The 18,988-nt window shown below is 49.8% G+C and overlaps 1 protein-coding gene across 2 annotated transcripts in view; it reads left to right on the forward strand.

Moving 5' to 3' along the window:
• cplane1 (ciliogenesis and planar polarity effector 1) overlaps positions 1-18,988 on the forward strand; it is a 311,037-nt gene that overhangs the window by 36,183 nt on the left and 255,866 nt on the right. For both annotated transcript variants that reach the window (XM_072257500.1, XM_072257501.1), the window contains exon 7: positions 12,304-12,460. In XM_072257500.1, coding sequence (XP_072113601.1) covers positions 12,304-12,460 — 157 coding nt within the window. The remainder of the gene's footprint in view (positions 1-12,303; positions 12,461-18,988) is intronic.

Below are 18,988 nucleotides of genomic sequence, written 5' to 3' on the forward strand. Positions count from 1 at the left end.
AGCTGCATCAATATGTTGGGACCAGGTTAGAACCTCAGAGATCTTGACACCCAGGAACTTGAAACTGCTCACTCTCTCCACTTCTGATCCTTCTGTGAGGATTGGTATGTGTTCCTTTGTCTTACCCTTCCTGAAGTCCCTTTGCACCTCAGTTTTTTGTGTAATCTCACCATTTAGAAAATAGTCTTACCCTTTCATTTCTTCTACCAAAGTGTATGACCACACACTTCCCGATACTGCATTCCATCTACCATTTCTTTGCCCAATCTCCCAATCTGTCTGAAGGCCAATTTATACTCCTGCGTGAAATCTATGCCGTAGGTACGGCGTAGCCGCGTACCCTACGCCGTAGCCTGACGCACACCTCCTCAAAAATGTAACTACGCGTCGCGGCGACGCAGACTACAACAACCGTGATTGGTCTGCTTAGTAGCATCGCATTTCCTCCTACGCTGCAATAGCTTCCCATTGGGCGACTGAAGGGCAGGGAAGGAGCTCTGGCTGCAATGCTTTCCATAAAGCTTTACAGACCTCCGAAATTATGGAGGACCCTGTGTTTGATGCCAGTTTGTAGCTAGCTGCTACAGCCTGTTGACTTGTACCTGAAGCTAAAACTCGAGTGGTGATTGCCAGTCTCTGAGTATACTGTGTGTACACTGATGCAAAATAAATGGCTGGAGACGATGAACCAAATCGTCAAATCTACCTGCTGACATCCGAAAATATTTGAAATGCATTTCCTCGTCCATGTCTCTCAGTGGCCGGACAAGCACAGAAAATTCACCCTCCTTCAGTTTCAGTCGCCATTGTTTGAAGTTTGAGTTTCTTCGTGTTGAGTTTCAATACGAAGAAACTCACCACAGTGGCACAGAAACCTCACCACCAACTAGCGTTTTGGCAGTGAATTGCAGAGCGACGCAGACACACCAACGCACAAGTATACATGCTCACAACAGCGTAGGCTACGGCGTAGGCTACTACGCAGAAGTATAAATCAGCCTTTAGTCCTCTGTAGCCTCTCTACTTCCTCGAAGCTACCTGCCTCATACCTATCTTCATATCATTGGCAAACTTTGAAACAAAGCCATCAATTCCAGCATCCAAATCATTGACATAACGTAAAAAGAATCTGTCCCAACATGGACCCCTGTGGAACACCACTAGTCACCGTCAGCTAGCAAGAAAAGGCTCCCTTTATTCCCACTCTTTGCTTCCAGCCAATAAGCCACTGCTTTGTCCATGCTAGAATCTTTCCTATAATACCATGGGCTCATAGCTCCTTAAGCAGGCTCATGTGTAGCACCTGGTCAAAGTCCATCTGAAAATCCAAGGGCACAACATCAACCTTTGACTATCCTGATTGTTATTTTTCAAAAGAATTCTAACAGGCAAGATTTTCCCTTGAGGAAACCATGCTGACTACAGTCTATTTTATCATGTGCCTCCAAGTGAACTACTACTATGTCTCCAAGCGAGGACAGATGCAAAATACTTATTTAGTTCATCTGCTGTTTTGTTGTCCTCGATTACTACCTCTTCAGCATCATTTTCCAGCAGTGTGATATCTGCTCTCACCTCTCTTTTATGGATCTGAAGAAACTTTTTGTATCCTCTTTAATATTCTTGGCTAGCTTACTTTTGTATTCCATCTTTACCTTCTTAATGACTTTTTCGTTGCCTTCTATTGGTTTTTAAAAGCTTCCCAGTTCTCTAATTTCTCACTAATTTTTGCTCTATTATATGCCCTCTGTTTGGCTTTTATGTTTCTTTGACTTCTCTTGTTTGCCACAGTTCTGTCATCTTTCCTTTAGAATACTTTTACCTGGGCCGGCTGGTGGCACAATGACTTCAGCACCGGACTCTGGAACAGAGGTTCCCGGGTTCGAACCCAGTCGGGCCACTCCTGAGTACGCTTTTCGGGTTGAGTGTTGAGATCGCAACTCGGCTTTGTAAAATAAAAGGGAAAAAATACTGCGAAATATCTGTATGAGGAGTGGCACGCCACACAGTCTTTCTCTCTCTCGCTCCGCGCATGAAAAAGACATCGTCCCGCCAACATCACGCATGCATGCAGGTGCACATGCACGCACACACACGCAAAAAAAACTTTTACCTCTTTGGGACGTATATATCCTGTACCTTCCAACTTGCTTCCAGAAATTCCAGCCATTGCTGCTCTGCCATCATCCTTGCCAGTGTTCCATTCCAAACAATTCTGGTCAACTCCTCTCTCATGCCACTGTAATTCCCTTTACTCCACTGATACATCTGATTTTAGCTTCCCCTTCTCAAATTTCAAGGTGAATTTGATCATATGATCACTAGCCCCTAAAGGTTCCTTTACCTTAAGCTCTCTAATCAATTGTGGTTCATTGAACAACACTGAATCCAGAATAGCTGATCCTCTAGTGGGCTCAACCATGTGCTGCTCTAAAAATACCATCTCGTAGGCACTCCAGAAATTTGCTTTCTTGGAATCTTCCACCACCTGATTTTCCCAATCTACTGGCATGTTGAAGTCCCCCATGACTATTGTAAGATTGACCTTTCGGCATGTATTTTCTATCTCCCGTTGTAATTTGTAGGCCACATCTTTGCTACTGTTTGGAGTTCTGTATACAACTCTCATCAGGTTCTTCTTTTCCTTGCAGTTTCTTAGCTCTATCCACAGAGATTCAACACCTTCCGACCCTATGTTGCCTCTTTCTAATAATTTGATTTCACTGTTTACCGACAGAGCAACGCCGCTCCTTCCGCCATCCTGCCTGTCCTTCCAATACAATGTGTATCCTTGGACATTAAGCTCCCAGCTATAATCTTTCAGCCATGATTCAGTGATGCCTTCAACATCATACCTGCCAATCTGCAAATGTGCTGCAAGTTCATCTACCTTATTCCGTATACTGCCAGCATTCAAATACAACACTTTCAGTCTTGTATTCAACCTTTTTGATTTTGTCAGCCTTTTTCATTGCAACTCATCCTGTTGATTGCAATTTTTCCCGATCAACAGCCTCTCCTTACTGCACATGGCCTCTGTAAACCAGCAATTTAACCTTCAGCGCCATTATCCACCTTTCCTATGATACTTATTACATGAAATATAGGCAGCTCAGGACACTAGTCACACCATGCCGAACCTTTTGATTTCCAACTTTGTCTGAGGTCTAACCAGCCAGCATTAACAAACCTTACTGCTAGGATATTGGTCCTCCTCCAGTCCCTTCTGTACATGTCCTACCTTGTCTGGAAGAGAGCCCAATGATCCAGAAATCTTATGCCCTCCCTCCTACATGCTCAGCCATGTATTAAGCTGTATAATCTTCCTATTAATAGCATCACTAGCACATGACACTGGTAGCAATCCTGAGATCACAATCCTGGAGGTTCTGCCCTTTAACTTAGCACCTAACTCTCTGAACCCCCCCTGCAGAAATTTGTCACTTACCCTACCCATGTCATTGGTACCTACGTGGACTTCTGGCTGTTCACTCGATCAAGATATCCTGGGCCCTGGCACCCAGGAGGCAACATACCATCCGGGAATCCCGTTCAAGCCCACAGGCCTCCTGTCGGTTCCCCTAACTAACGAATCCCCTATTACCACAGTGTGTCTCTTCTCCACTCCCTTCCCTTCTGAGTTACAGAGGCAGACTGAGTGCCAGAGACCCGATCACCGTGACTTTGTTAGATCATCCCCCCGGACAGTATCCAAATCGATATACTTGTATGCCTGTAGTATTTGAAATAATATCAGCCAACTTGTGGCACAAAGCAGTACAAAGGGAAATGATTTAGTGGCCATTACAGAGACAAGGTTGCAGGGTGGAGAGGATTGGGAATTGAATATTCAAGGATATCAGGTGATGTGGAAGGATAGGCAGGAAGGTAAGGGAGGTGGGGTAGCGCTCTTAGTTAAGGATGAGATCAGGGCGATAGTGAGAGACGATATAAGATCTAAGGAGCAGAATGTTGAATCCATTAGTGTAACGCCCTGGGAAAGGTTTCACTGCTACTGCAATGTTTTTTCTGTAGAAGCACTGTTTGGGTTATGGCTAGAGATTACAGGGGCTTTGGAATGTGCACCGTCCAATGAAGGGAGTGTTTTTTCTTTTTGTGTGCCTGAGACTGAGGTGATCTGGGTCTTTTGTTTGGAGAGAAATGAGGAGAGAGGACGCCAGAAAGGAGAGGTCATAGACAGGAGGACAGAGTGGACTTGGAGTGGGGCTGGGAGTGGACAAAGCCCGGGGAAATCGATGGAGGACCAACAGAAGGGAAACCGTGAGCTCCAACGTGCACAATAGATCATTTCATTAAAATGGGCCCTTTTCTTTTTGTTTTTCTGCACTAACTCTTTAGTCAAATTAAGAATTAAAGAGCTAAATCGTTTAATTGCATACGGTGGACTTCTGTTATTTCATGGTACTGATTTGTAACGGGGGAACAGATCACACAGCATCCACCCAAACAAGAGGCTTTGCACCTCAGATTTCACATGTTTGGCGGGACAGGGACTACCTTCCCTAGACTAATGCCACCGGCCGGACCTGAGGGTTACATTAGGAATAGTAAAGGGAGAAAAATCACTAGTGGGAGTTGCCTGACACAGTGGTGTCAAGAAAACAACCTCTCCCTCAATGTCGCAAAAACAAAGGAGCTGGTTGTGGACTACAGAAGGAATAGAGACAGGCTAACCCCTATTGACATCAATGGATCTGGGGTTGAAAAGGTGAACAGCTTTAAATACACATCACCGAGGATTTCTTTTTCCAATATTTTTATTAGTTTCTACATAGAAGAATACAGAGTACAAGAAAGTATATATATAAAAGGTCAAAAAAGATTTTAAAAAACTACCAATTACATTATATTTATTCATAATAACAATCTCATTACCCCGTATTCATGTAAGTTAATCAATAGTTAATTTATTACAAAAAAAAAGAATCTAACCCCTACCAAGACCGAAGCTGTTTATTAAGAATAAAAAAGGTAAAATACCTTCTCATATAATAAAAAATAATAATAGCCAATATCTGAATTTAAACAATGAATTGAAGGTTTTGAAAATAATTCAGAAAAGGTCCCCACAATGTTTGAAAGTCTTGATGAGATTCAGAAATTGAAAAAATGAATCTTCTCTAAATCTAAGCATGACATAACGCCGCATAACCATTGAGCATGAGTAGGAGGAAAAGCATCTTTCTATTTAAACAAAAGCGCCCTCCTAGCTATAAGAGAGCTAAAGGCCAAAATATAAATCAGATGTCTTCAACTTGATATCTTGTCTGGTAACAATACCAAATAGGGCCATCAGAGGATAAGGCTTAAAATTGACTTTGAAAAGACCGAGGATTTCATGTGGTCTGTACATCCTTTATACTTCATACTTTATTGTCGGCAAACAATTGGTACTAAAATGTACAATCATCACAGCGATATTTGATTCTGCGCTTCCCACTTCCTGGATTACAAATATTAAATATTAAAAATAGTTAAAATTAGTCGATACTAAAAATTTAAATTATAAATCATAAATAGAAAATAGAAAAATGGAAAGTAAGGTAGTGCAAAAAAACCGAGAGGCAGGTCCGGATACTTGGAGGGTACGGCCAGGATCCGTTCAGCAGTCTTATCACAGTTGGAAAGAAGCTGTTCCCAAATCTGGCCGTACGAGTCTTCAAGCTCCTGAGCCTTCTCCCGGAGGGAAGAGGGACGAAAAGTGTGTTGGCTGGATGGGTCGTGTCCTTGATTATCTTGGCAGCACTGCTCTGACAGCGTACGGTGTAAAGTGAGTCCACGGACGGAAGATTGGTTTGTGTGATGTGCTGCACCGTGTTCACGATCTTCTGCAGCTTCTTTCGGTCTTGGACAGGACAACTTCCATACCAGGTTGTGGTGCACCCTAAAAGAATGCTTTCTACGGTGCATCTATAAAAATACTGGCTGTGTGGTGAAAAAGGCACTCTCAGACGGTTGAAGAAGTTTGGTATGGGCCCCCAAATCCTAAGAACTTTCTGCAGGGGCACAGTTGAGAGCATCCTGACTGGCTGCATCACTGGGAAGTATGGGAACTGTACTTCCCTCAATCACAGGACTCTGCAGAGAGTGGTGCAGAGAAAGCAGCGCATCTGTAGATGTGAACTTCCCACTTTTCGGAACATTTACAAGGAAAGGTGTCTAAAAAGAGCCCGAAGGATCATTGGAGACCTGAGTCACCCCAACCAGAGGGTCGTGGTAGAGGGAGTACATTCAGATTGGAGGATTGTGACGAGTCATGTCCCACAAGGATCTGTTCTGGGACCTCTACTTTTCGTGATTTTTATTAACGACCTGGATGTGGAGGTAGAAGGGTGGGTTGGCAAGTTTGCAGACGACACAAAGGTTGGTGGTGTTGTGGATAGTATAGAGGATTGTTGAAGATTGCAGAGGGACATTGATAGGATGCAGAAGTGGGCTGAGAAGTGGCAGATGGAGTTCAACCCAGAGAAGTGTGAGGTGGTACACTTTGGAAGGACAAACTCCAAGGCAGAGTACAAAGTAAATGGCAGGATACTTGGTAGTGTGGTGGAGCAGAGGGATCTGGGGGTACATGTCCATAGATCCCTGGAAGTTGCCCCACAGGTAGATAGGGTAGTTAAGGAAGCTTATGGGATGTTAGCTTTCATAAGTCGAGGGATAGAGTTTAAGAGCTGAGGGGTAATGATGCAGCTCTATAAAACTCTGGTTAGGCCACACTTGAAGTACTGTGTCCAGTTCTGGTCGCCTCACTATAGGAAGGATGTGGAAGCATTGGAAAGGGTACAGAGGAGATTTACCAGGATGCTGCCTGGTTTGGAGAGTAAGGATTATGATCAGAGATTAAGGGAGCTAGGGCTTTACTCTTTGGAGAGAAGGAGGATGAGAGGAGACATGATAGAGGTGTACAAGATAATAAGAGGAATAGATAGAGTGGATAGCCAGCGCCTCTTCCCCAGGGCACCACTGCTCAATACAAGAGGACGTGGCTTTAAGATAAGGGGTGGGAAGTTCAAGGGGAAGGTTTTTTTACTCAGAGAGTGGTTGGTGCGTGGAATGCACTGCCTGAGTCAGTGGTGGAGGCAGATACACTAGTGAAATTTAAGAGACTGCTAGACAGGTATATGGAGGAATTTAAGGTGGGGGGGCGTTATATGGGAGGTAGGGTTTAAGGGTCGGCACAACATTGTGGGCTGAAGGGCCTGTACTGTGCTGTACTAGTCTACGTTCTATGTAACCACGAACTGTTCCAGCCATTACCATCTGGGAACCAGTATCGCAGCATTAAAGCCAGGACCAACAGGCTCTAGGACAGCTTTTTTCACCAGGCTCTTAGACTGATTAACTCATGCTGACACAACTGTATTTCTAAGCTATATTGACTGTTCTGTTGTATATCTAACTGTACATACTATTTATTACAAATTACTATAAATTACATATTGCACATTTAGACGGAGACATAACGTAAAGATTTTTACTCCTCATGTACATGAAGAATGTAAGAAATAAAGTCAACTTAATTCAATTTTGATCAGCCACCGAATAATAACGTTACAGTGGCACAGGCGATGAACAGCGAATTATCTGAGGCATGTAGGAATGGTACAGCAGTTATCGTGGGGGACTTGCAAATAGCTTGCAAGTAGATTGGGTGAATCAAGTTGGTTGAGGAGGAGGACTTCATAGAATGCATCAGTGATGGCTTTCTTGAACAGCATGTTACTGAATGTACAAGGGAACATGCTATCTTGAATTGAATTCACTTTAATATTTACTTCCTTCATATACATGAGGAGTAAAAATCTTTACGTTACATCTTCATCTAAATGTGCAATATGCAATTTATAGTAATTTATAATAAATATTATGTCCAATAGGATAGTCAATATAACATAGAAATACAATTGCGTCAGCACTAATTAAGCATTCTGATGGCCTGTTGGAAGAAGCTGTCCTGGCTTTTATGCCTCGGTACCGTTTCCTGGATGGTAGCAGCTGGAACAGTTTGTGGTTGGGATGACTCGGGTCCCCAGTGATCCTTCGGACCTTTTTAACCTGTCTTTGTAAATATCCTGAATGGTGGGAAGGTCACATCTACAGATGCACTGGACTGTCCACAACACTCTCTGCAGAGTCCTGCGATTGAGGGAAGTACTGTTCCCATACCAGGCAGTGATGCAGCCAGTCAGGATGCTCTCAACTGTGCCCCTATAGAAAGTCCTTAGGATTTGGGGTCCCATACTAAACTTCTTCAACCGTCTGAGGTGAAAGAGGTGCTGTTATGCCTTTTTCACGACACAGCCAGTATGTACAGACCATGTGAGATCCTCGGTGATGTTTATGCTGAGGAACTTAAAGATATTCACCCTCTCAACTCCAGGTTCATTGATGTCTATTGGGATTAGCCTGTCTCCATTCCTCCTGTAGTCCACAACCAGCTCCTTTGTTTTTGCGACATTGAGGGAGAGGTTGTTTTCTTGACACCACTGTGTCAGGGTGATGACCTCTTCTCTGTAGGATGCCTCGTTATTACTTGAGATTAGGTCAATCAGTGTAGTGTCATCAGCAAATTTAATTAGCATACTGGAGCTGTGGGTGGTGGCACAGTCATGGGTATACAGAGAGTAAAGGAGGGGGCTTAGGACACAGCCCTGAGGGGCTCCTGTGTTGACGGTCAGAGGGGCAAAGGTGAGGGAGCCCACTCTTAACACCTGCCGGCGATCTGACAGGAAGTCCAAGATCCAGCTACATAAGGCAGGGTGAAGGCTGAGGTCTCTGAGTTTCTTGTCGAGACTAGAGGGAATGATGGTGTTGAATGCTGAACTGTAATCCAAGAACAGCATTCTCACATAAGCATCCATCTTCTCCAGGTGTGTAAGGACGGTGTGTAGCCTTAACCCTATCTTAGATCTGGTCCTGTGCAATGAGACAGTTAAAATTAATGATCTCATAGTTAGGGATCCTCTTGGAAAGAGTGATCACAGTATGACTGGAGGGTGCACTAGTTCAATCTAAAACCAGTGTATTATTCCTAAACAATGGAACATACAAAGGGATGAGGGAGGATTTGGCTAGAAAAGGGAAGCTAGATTATGAAAATAAACCAGCACAAAATATAAAAATGGATAGTAAAAGTTTTTATAACTATATAAAGCAGAAAAGGTTGGCTAAAGTGAACATAGGTCCATTGAGGTCGAGAAGGGAGAATTGATGTTGGGTAATGAGGAAATGGCAGAGGCTTTGAATGACTATTTTGTGTCAGTTTTCACGGTGGAGGACACATCTAACATGCCAAAGAGAGATGTTATGGATGCAATGGGAGTTGAGGACCTCAGTACAATAGTTATCACTAAAGAGGTAGTGCTGGGCAAACTTGTGGGCCTGAAGATAGGTAAGTCCCCTGGTCCTGAAGGAATGCATCTCAGGGTACTGGAAGAAATGGCAGAAGTTTAGTAAAGGCTCTGGTGGATTGGAAGATGGCGAATGTCATGCCACTGTTCAAAAAAGGATGTAGGTAAAAGGCAGGTAACTATAGGCCAGTTAGTTTAACATCTGTAGTTGGGAAAATGCTTGAAACTATCATTAAAGAAGAAATAGCAAGGCACCTGGAAAGAAATGGATCCATCAGGCAGAGCATGGATTCAGCAAAGGCAGGTCCTGCTTGACAAACTTACTGGAGTTCTTTGAGGATATAACGAGCATAGTGGATAGAGGAGAACAGATGGAAATAATTTACTTGGATTTCAAGAAGGTTTTAGATGAGGTGCCACTTAAAAGACTTATCCATAAGATAATGATGCAGAGTTGGGGGTGATGTATTAGCATGGATAGAGGATTGGTTAACAATAGAAAGCAGAGAGTTGGGATACATGGGTGTTACCCTGGTTGGCAATCAGCAGTGAGCGATGTGCTGCAGGGGTCAGTGCTGGGCCTGTAACTGTTCACAATATACATTAGTAATCTGGAAGAGGGAACTGAGTGTAGTGTATCTAAGTTTGCTGATGATACTAAGTTGAGTGGAAAAGCAAATTGCACAGATGATACAGAGAGTCTGCAGAGAGATATAGATAGATTAAGTGAGCGGGCAAGGGTCTGGCAGATAGAGTACAATGTTGGTAAATGCGAGGTCACCCACTTTGGAAGGAAAAATGGAAGCGTAGATTATTATTTAAATGGTAAAAAGTTGCAGCACTGTGCTGTGCAGAGAGAGTTGGGAGTGGTTGTGGATGAACCACAAAAGGTTGGTTTGCAGGTGCAGCAATCTATTAAGAAGGAAAATGGGATTTTGGCCTTCATTGCTAGAGGGATTGAGTTTAAGAGCAGGGAGGTTATGCTGCAACTGTACAGGGTAGTAGTGAAGCCGCACCTGGAGTACTGCGTGCAGTTCTGGTTTCCTTACTTGAGGAGGGGTAGACTGGCTTTGGAAGCAGTACAAAAGAGGTTCACCAGGTTGATTCCAGAGATGAGGGGGTTAGACTATGAGGAGAGATTGTATCGCCTGGGACTGTACTTGCTGAAATTCAGAAGGATGAGAGAAGGTTTTATAGAAACATATGAAATTATGAAAGGGATAGGTAAGATAGAGGCAGGAAAGTTGTTTCCTACTAGAACTAGGGGACATAGCCTCAAGATTCGAGGGAGTAGATTTAGGACAGAGATGAGGGGGAACTGCTTTTCCCAGAAGATGGTGAATCTGTGGAATTCTCTGCCTAATGAAGCAGTGGTGGCTACCTCAGTAAATATAGTTAATATAAAGTTGGATAGATTTTTGCATAGTAGGGGAATTAAAGGTTTATGGGAAAAAGGCAAGTAGGTGGATCAGCCATCATCTTTCTGAATGGCAGAGCAGGTTCGACAGGCCAGATGGTCTACTCCTGCTCCAGTTTCTTACGTTCTTATGCCACCGGGTACTCCTTAACCTCTTTCCCCTTCCTAGCTGTCATCCAGTTTCCTGTGTCCTGCACCTTGGATGTAACTACCTCTCTACATGTCCTATCCATCACCCCTCAGCATCCTAAATGATCTGGTGTTCATCTGGTTCCAGCACCAACTCCTTATCATGGATTGTTAGAAGCTACAGGTGGATGCACAACTCGCAGCTGTAGTCATCCGGGTTACTGGAGATCTCCTTGCCTTCCCACATCCCGCAAGAGGAGAATTTCACTGTCCTGCCTGGCATCTCTACTGCCCTAGTTGAGGAGATATAAAGAAGAGAAGGAAAAAAAAACCTGAGTTTATCTTTCCTTTGCTTTCTCTGACTGAAGCTTCTCTTTGCTGAAGTCTTGAAGATCACCACTCTGACTCTGCCCACCCAGACGATGGCCGCTGTGCTTGCCCCTGCCTTCCTTTAATTTGCTCTTACTAATCAATCCCAAACACTGATTGGTCGCTGGGCAAAGCTCTTTTTTGCTACTGCAACCCGCTGCGGCCTTTTATTCTCTGGCAGTGGATCTTCCGATATCAGCATTGGCTGCTGGTCCAAGCTCTTTGCTTTGTATTTCACTGTATCTTTCCATGTAGGAAAGGAAAGGTACGTCGCATCTGGAGTTTCTCCGGTTAGCGGACGATTTCCCTCCACGCCTCTCTGATGCAGTGGAGAACTGTGTATGAGGCAAGTTATGGCAGTGCCATTGCCTTCTGCCAGGTGAGTTTCCAAAGAGATCACCACCTCGTAACTCAGCAAGGGTGGAAAGCGTGCAGGGGAGCTGGCTGGATTCGAACCTGGGGCCTTTCATTCCGAAGTCTGGCACTGATGTCACTACGCCACCGGCTGGGTCTATCTTTCCATGTAAACTTGATAAATAAATGAATCTTAATCAGTTTTGTGCATTTATTATTTCCATGTACACGGATTACTCTGTGAGCTTCGTACGAGCAAGGAATTTCATTACATTAATATGATGTTAAACTGAGTCTTCGTTTTCATAAGTATATATGTACTGTACTTCTGTCTGTGCTAATATATGCATGTTAGCTTAAGTAAGCTTGATTGTTAATGTTCATGTGTTAATTCGTGTGTAAGTGTGTACGTAGAGTGCATTTGAGTGTGAGTTTATGTCTGTATGGAATGCGTATACATGTGTGTATGGCGTACGTAGAGTGTGTGTGTGTGTGAGTTTATGTCTGTATGGAATGCGTATAAATGTGTGTATGGCGTACGTAGAGTGTGTGTGAGTGTATGAGTTTATGTCTGTATGGAATGCGTATACATGTGTGTATGGCGTACGTAGAGTGTGTGTGAGTGTGTGACATCAGGACTCACTTCTGACACTTACCTTCCAGTGCTGTGCCATTCTGTGCACAATGGACAACAGAGGTCCAGACTCTGGGGGTCCTGAGCCCAGCCTGTCAGCCGGTGAAGTTGAGAGGAGCTCTGCTGTCTGCCTTCTCTGGGGACGCACTGGTGCTGGCTGTTGTTATTAATCAGAATGATCCCAAGGTACAGCTCGTGATTGTTTGCACTGTTTCCTGGATACACTTTCCATACCTCTCCTCACCCTGCTTCACAAGATGTCATGCCTCTTGTATCCAACCTGTCAGTGCTCACACCCTTTGACAGCTCTCCATCAACAAGGACAAATGGGTTAGATCTTGTTTGACCCACCCCTCCTTTCCAGAGCCACACCATCCCTCTCTGACTCCCACCCTCACCAACTGACCCACCCTCACCGACCCACACCCTGACTGACACCCACTTTCACTGACTGACCCCACCCCACCGACCCACACCCTCACCGACTGACCCCCCACTCTCACTGACCCATAATCTAACTGACTGACCCCCACCCTCACCAACACACACCCTCAATGACTGAACCCCCACTCTCACTGACTGACCTCACCCTCACCAACCCACACTCTCACTGACCCACACCCTCACTGACTGACCCCATCCTGACTGACCCAAACCCTCACTGACTGGCCCCCACCCTCACTGACCCACACCCTCACTGACTGACCTCCCACCCTCACTGACCCACACCGTCACTGACTGACCCCACCCACACTGACCCACACCCTCACTGACTGACCCCACCCTCACTGACTCACACCCTCACTGACTGGCCCCCACCCTCACTGACCCACATCCTCACTGACTGACATCCCACCCTCACTGACCCACACCCTCACTGACTGACCCCACCCTCACTGACTCACACCCTCACTGACTGGCCCCACTCTCACTGACCCACACGCTCACTGACAGGCCCCCACCCTCACTGACTGACCCCACCCTCACTGACTGACCCCACTCTGACTAAACCACACTCTCACTGTCTGACCCCACTCTCACTGACCCACACCCTCACTGACTGACCCCACCCTCACTGACTGGCCCCCACCCTCACTGACCCAAACCCTCAATGACTAAACCCCCACTCTCACTGACCTCACCCTCACCAACCCACACTTTCACTGACCCACACCCTCACTGACTGACCACACCCTCACTGACCCACACCGTCACTGACTGACCCCACCCTCACTGACTCACACCCTCACTGACTGGCCCCACTCTCACTGACCCACACGCTCACTGACTGACCCCCACCATCACTGACCCACACTTTCACTGACCCACACCCTCACTGACTGACCACACCCTCACTGACCCACACCGTCACTGACTGGCCCCACTCTCACTGACCCACACGCTCACTGACTGACCCCCACTCTCACTGACCCACACGCTCACTGACTGACCCCCACCATCACTGACCCACACCCTCACTGACTCACACCCTCACTGACTGGCTCCCACCCTCACCAACCCACACCCTCACTGACTGGCCCCCACCCTCACTGACCCACACCCTCACTGACTGGCCCCCACCCTCACTGACCCACACCCTCACTGACTGAACTCCCACCCTCACTGACTGGCCCCCACCCACACTGACCCACACCCTCACTGACTGACCCCACCCTCACTGACTGGCCCCCACCCTCACTGACCCACACCCTCACTGACTGACCCCCACCCTCACCAACACACACCCTCAATGACTGAACCCCCACTCTCACTGACTGACCTCACCCTCACCAACCCACACTCTCACTGACCCACACCCTCACTGAACAACACCGTCACTAACTGACCCCACCCTCACTGACTCACACCCTCACTGACTGGCCCCCACCCTCAGCAACCCAAACCCTCACTGACTGGCCCCACCATCACTGACCCACACCCTCACTGACTGACCCCACCCTCACTGACCCACACCCTCACTGACCCACACCCTCACTGACTGACCCCACTCTGACCAAACCACACTCTCAGTGACTGACCCCACCCTCACTGACCCACACCCTCACTGACTGGCCCCCACCCTCACTGACCCACACCTTCACTGACTGACCCCACTCTCACTGACCCACACGCTGACTGACAGGCCCCCACCCTAACTGACCCACACCCTCACTGACTGACCCCACCCTCACTGACCCACACCCTCACTGACTGGCCACCACCCTCACTGACCCACACCCTCACTGACTGACCCCCACCCTCACTGACCCACACCCTCACTGACTGACCCCACCCTCACTGACCCACCCGCTCACTGACAGGCCCCCACCCTCACTGACTGACCCCACCCTCACTGACTGACCCCACCCTCACTGACCCACACCCTCACTGTCTGACCCCACTCTGAACAAACGACACTCTCACTGTCTGACCCCACTCTCACTGACCCACACTCTCACTGACTGACCCCACCCTCACTGTCTGGCCCCCACCCTCACTGACCCACACCTTCAATGACTGAACCCCCACTCTCACTGACTGACCTCACCCTCACCACCCACACTCTCACTGACCCACACCCTCACTGACCCACACCGTCACTAACTGAGCCCACCCTCACTGACTCACACCCTCACTGACTGGCCCCCACCCTCAGCAACCCAAACCCTCACTGACTGGACCCACCCTCACTGACCCACACCCTCACTGACTGACCTCCCACCCTCACTGACCCACATCCTCACTGACTGACCCCACCCTCACTGACCCACACGCTCAGTGACTGACCCCACTCTCACTGACCCACATGCTCACTGACAGGCCCCCACCCTCACTGACCCACTCCCTCACTGACTGGCCCCCACCATCACTGACCCACACCCTCACTGACTGACCCCACCCTCACTGACCCATACCCTCACTGACTGACCCCACTCTGACCAAACCACACTCTCACTGTCTGACCCAACCCTCACTGACTGGCCCCCACCCTCACTGACCCACACCCTCAGTGACTGACCCCACCCTCACTGACCCACACCCTCACTGACTGGCCCCCACCCTCACTGAACCACACCCTCACTGACTGACCCTCACTCTCACTGACCCACACCCTCACTGACTGGCCCCCACCCTCATTGACCCACACCCTCACTGACTGGCCCCCACCCTCACTGACCCCACCCTCACTGACTGGCCCCCACCCTCACTGACCCACACCCTCAGTGACTGACCCCACCCTCACTGACCCACACCCTCACTGACTGACCCCACCCTCACTGACCCACACCCTCACTGACTGACCCCACCCTCACTGACCTACACCCTCACTGACTGACCCCCACCCTCACTGAACCACACCCTCACTGACTGACCCTCACTCTCACTGACCCACACCCTCACTGACTGGCCCCCACCCTCACTGACTGACCTCCCACTCTCACTGACCCACACCCTCACTGACTGGCCCCCACCCTCATTGACCCACACCCTCACTGACTGGCCCCCACCCTCACTGACCCACACCCTCACTGACTGGCCCCCACCCTCACTGAACCACACCCTCACTGACTGACACCCACTCTCACCGACCCACACCTTCACTGACTGGCCCCCACCCTCACTGACTGGCCCCCACCCTCACTGACTGACCCCACCCTCACTGTCCCACATCCTCACTGACTGACCCCCACCCTCACTGACCCGCACCCTCACTGACTGACCCCCACTCTCACTGACCCACATCCTCACTTACTGGCCCCCACCCTCACTGACCCACACCCTCACTGACTGGCCCCACCCTCACTGACCTACACCCTCACTGACTGGCCCCCACCCTCACTGAACCACACCCTCACTGACTGACCCTCACTCTCACTGACCCACACCCTCACTGAATGGCCTCCACCCTCACTGACTGGCCCCCACCCTCACTGACCCACACCCTCACTGACCCCACCCTCACTGACCCACACCCTCACTGACTGGCCCCCACCCACACTGACCCACATCCTCACTGACTGACATCCCACCCTCACTGACCCACACCCTCACTGACTGACCCCACCCTCACTGACTGGCCCCCACCCTCAGCAACCCAAACCCTCACTGACTGGCCCCCACCATCACTGACCCACACCCTCACTGACTGACCCCACTCTGACCAAACCACACTCTCACTGTCTGACCCCACCCTCACTGACTGGCCCCCACCCTCACTGACCCACACTCTCAGTGACTGACCCCCACCCTCACTGACCCACACCTTCACTGACTGACCCCACCCTAACTGACCCACACCCTTACTGACTGACCCCACCCTCACTGACCCACACCCTCACTGTCTGACCCCACTCTGAACAAACCACACTCTCACTGTCTGTCCCCACCCTCACTGACCCACACCCTCACTGACCCCACCCTCACTGACTGACCCCACCCTCACTGACCCACACTCTCACTGACTGACCCCACCCTCACTGTCTGGCCCGCACCCTCACTGACCCACACCTTGAATGACTGAACTCCCACTCTCACTGACTGACCTCACCCTCACCACCCACACTCTTACTGACCCACACCCTCACTGACTGACCCCACCCTCACTGACCCACACCCTCACTGACTGACCCCACCCTCACTGACCCACACCCTCACTGACTGGCCCCACTCTGAACAAACCACACTCTCACTGTCTGACCCCACTCTCACTGACCCACACTTTCACTGACTGACCCCACCCTCACTGTCTGGCCCCCACCCTCACTGACCCACACCTTGAATGACTGAACTCCCACTCTCACTGACTGACCTCACCCTCACCACCCACACTCTCACTGACCCACACCCTCACTGACCCACACCGTCACTAACTGACCCCACCCTCACTGACTCACACCCTCACTGACTGGCCCCCACCCTCAGCAACCCAAACCCTCACTGACTGGACCCACCCTCACTGACCCACACCCTCACTGACTGACCTCCCACCCTCACTGACCCACATCCTCACTGACTGACCCCACCCTCACTGACCCACACCCTCAGTGACTGACCCCACTCTCACTGACACACACCCTCACTGACTGACCCCACCCTCACTGACCCACACCCTCACTGACTGACCCCCACTCTGACCAAACCACACTCTCACTGTCTGACCCCACCCTCACTGACTGGCCCCCACCCTCACTGACCCACACCCTCAGTGACTGACCCCACCCTCACTGACCCACACCCTCACTGACTGACCCCACCCTCATTGACCCACACCCTCACTGACTGGCCCCCACCCTCACTGACCCACACCCTCACTGACTGGCCTCCACCCTCATTGACCCACACCCTCACTGACTGGCCCCCACCCTCACTGACCCACACCCTCACTGACTGACCCCACCCTCACTGACCCACACCCTCACTGACTGGCCCCCACCCTCACTGACCCACACCCTCAGTGACTGACCCCCACTCTAACTGACCCACACCCTCACTGACTGGCCCCCACCCTCACTGAACCACACCCTCACTGACTGACCCCCACTCTCACCGACCCACCCCTTCACTGACTGGCCCCCACCCTCACTGACTGGCCCCCACACTCACTGACTGACCCCACCCTCACTGTCCCACATCCTCACTGACTGGCCCCCACCCTCACTGACCCGCACCCTCACTGACTGACCCCCACCCTCACTGACCCACACCCTCACTGACTGGCCCCCACCCTCATTGACCCACACCCTCACTGAATGGCCTCCACCCTCACTGACCCACACCCTCACTGACTAACCACCACTCTCACTGACCCACACCCTCAGTGACTGACGCCACTCTCACCGACCCACCCCTTCACTGACTGGCCCCCACCCACACTGACCCACACCCTCACTGACTGGCCCCCACCCTCACTGACCCACACCCTCACTGACTGAACTCCCACCCTCACTGACCCACACCCTCACTGACTGAACCCCACCCACACTGACCCACACCCTCACTGACTGGCCCCCACCCACACTGACCCACACCCTCACTGACTGACATCCCACCCTCACTGACCCACACCCTCACTGACTGACCCCACCCTCACTGACTGAACCCCACCCACACTGACCCACACCCTCACTGACTGGCCCCCACCCACACTGACCCACACCCTCACTGACTGACATCCCACCCTCACTGACCCACACCCTCACTGACTGACCCCACCCTCACTGACTCACACCCTCACTGACTGGCCCCCACCCACACTGACCCACACCCTCACTGACTGACATCCCACCCTCACTGACTGACCCCACCCTCACTGACTGGCCCCCACCCTCACTGAACCACACCCTCACTGACTTACCCCCACTCTCACCGACCCACCCCTTCACTGACTGGCCCCCACCCTCACTGACTGGCCCCCACCCTCACTGACCCACACCCTCACTGACTGACATCCCACCCTCACTGACTGACCCCACCCTCACTGACTGGCCCCCACCCTCACTGAACCACACCCTCACTGACTGACCCCCACTCTCACCGACCCACCCCTTCACTGACTGGCCCCCACCCTCAATGACTGAACCCCCACTCTCACTGACTGACCTCACCCTCACCAACCCACATTCTCACTTAACCACACCCTCACTGACTCACACCCTCACTGACTGGCCCCCACCCTCAGCAACCCAAACCCTCACTGACTGACCCCACCCTCAC

Source organism: Mobula birostris, chromosome 5 (assembly GCF_030028105.1).
Source record: "Mobula birostris isolate sMobBir1 chromosome 5, sMobBir1.hap1, whole genome shotgun sequence".
Lineage (NCBI taxonomy): Eukaryota > Metazoa > Chordata > Chondrichthyes > Myliobatiformes > Myliobatidae > Mobula > Mobula birostris.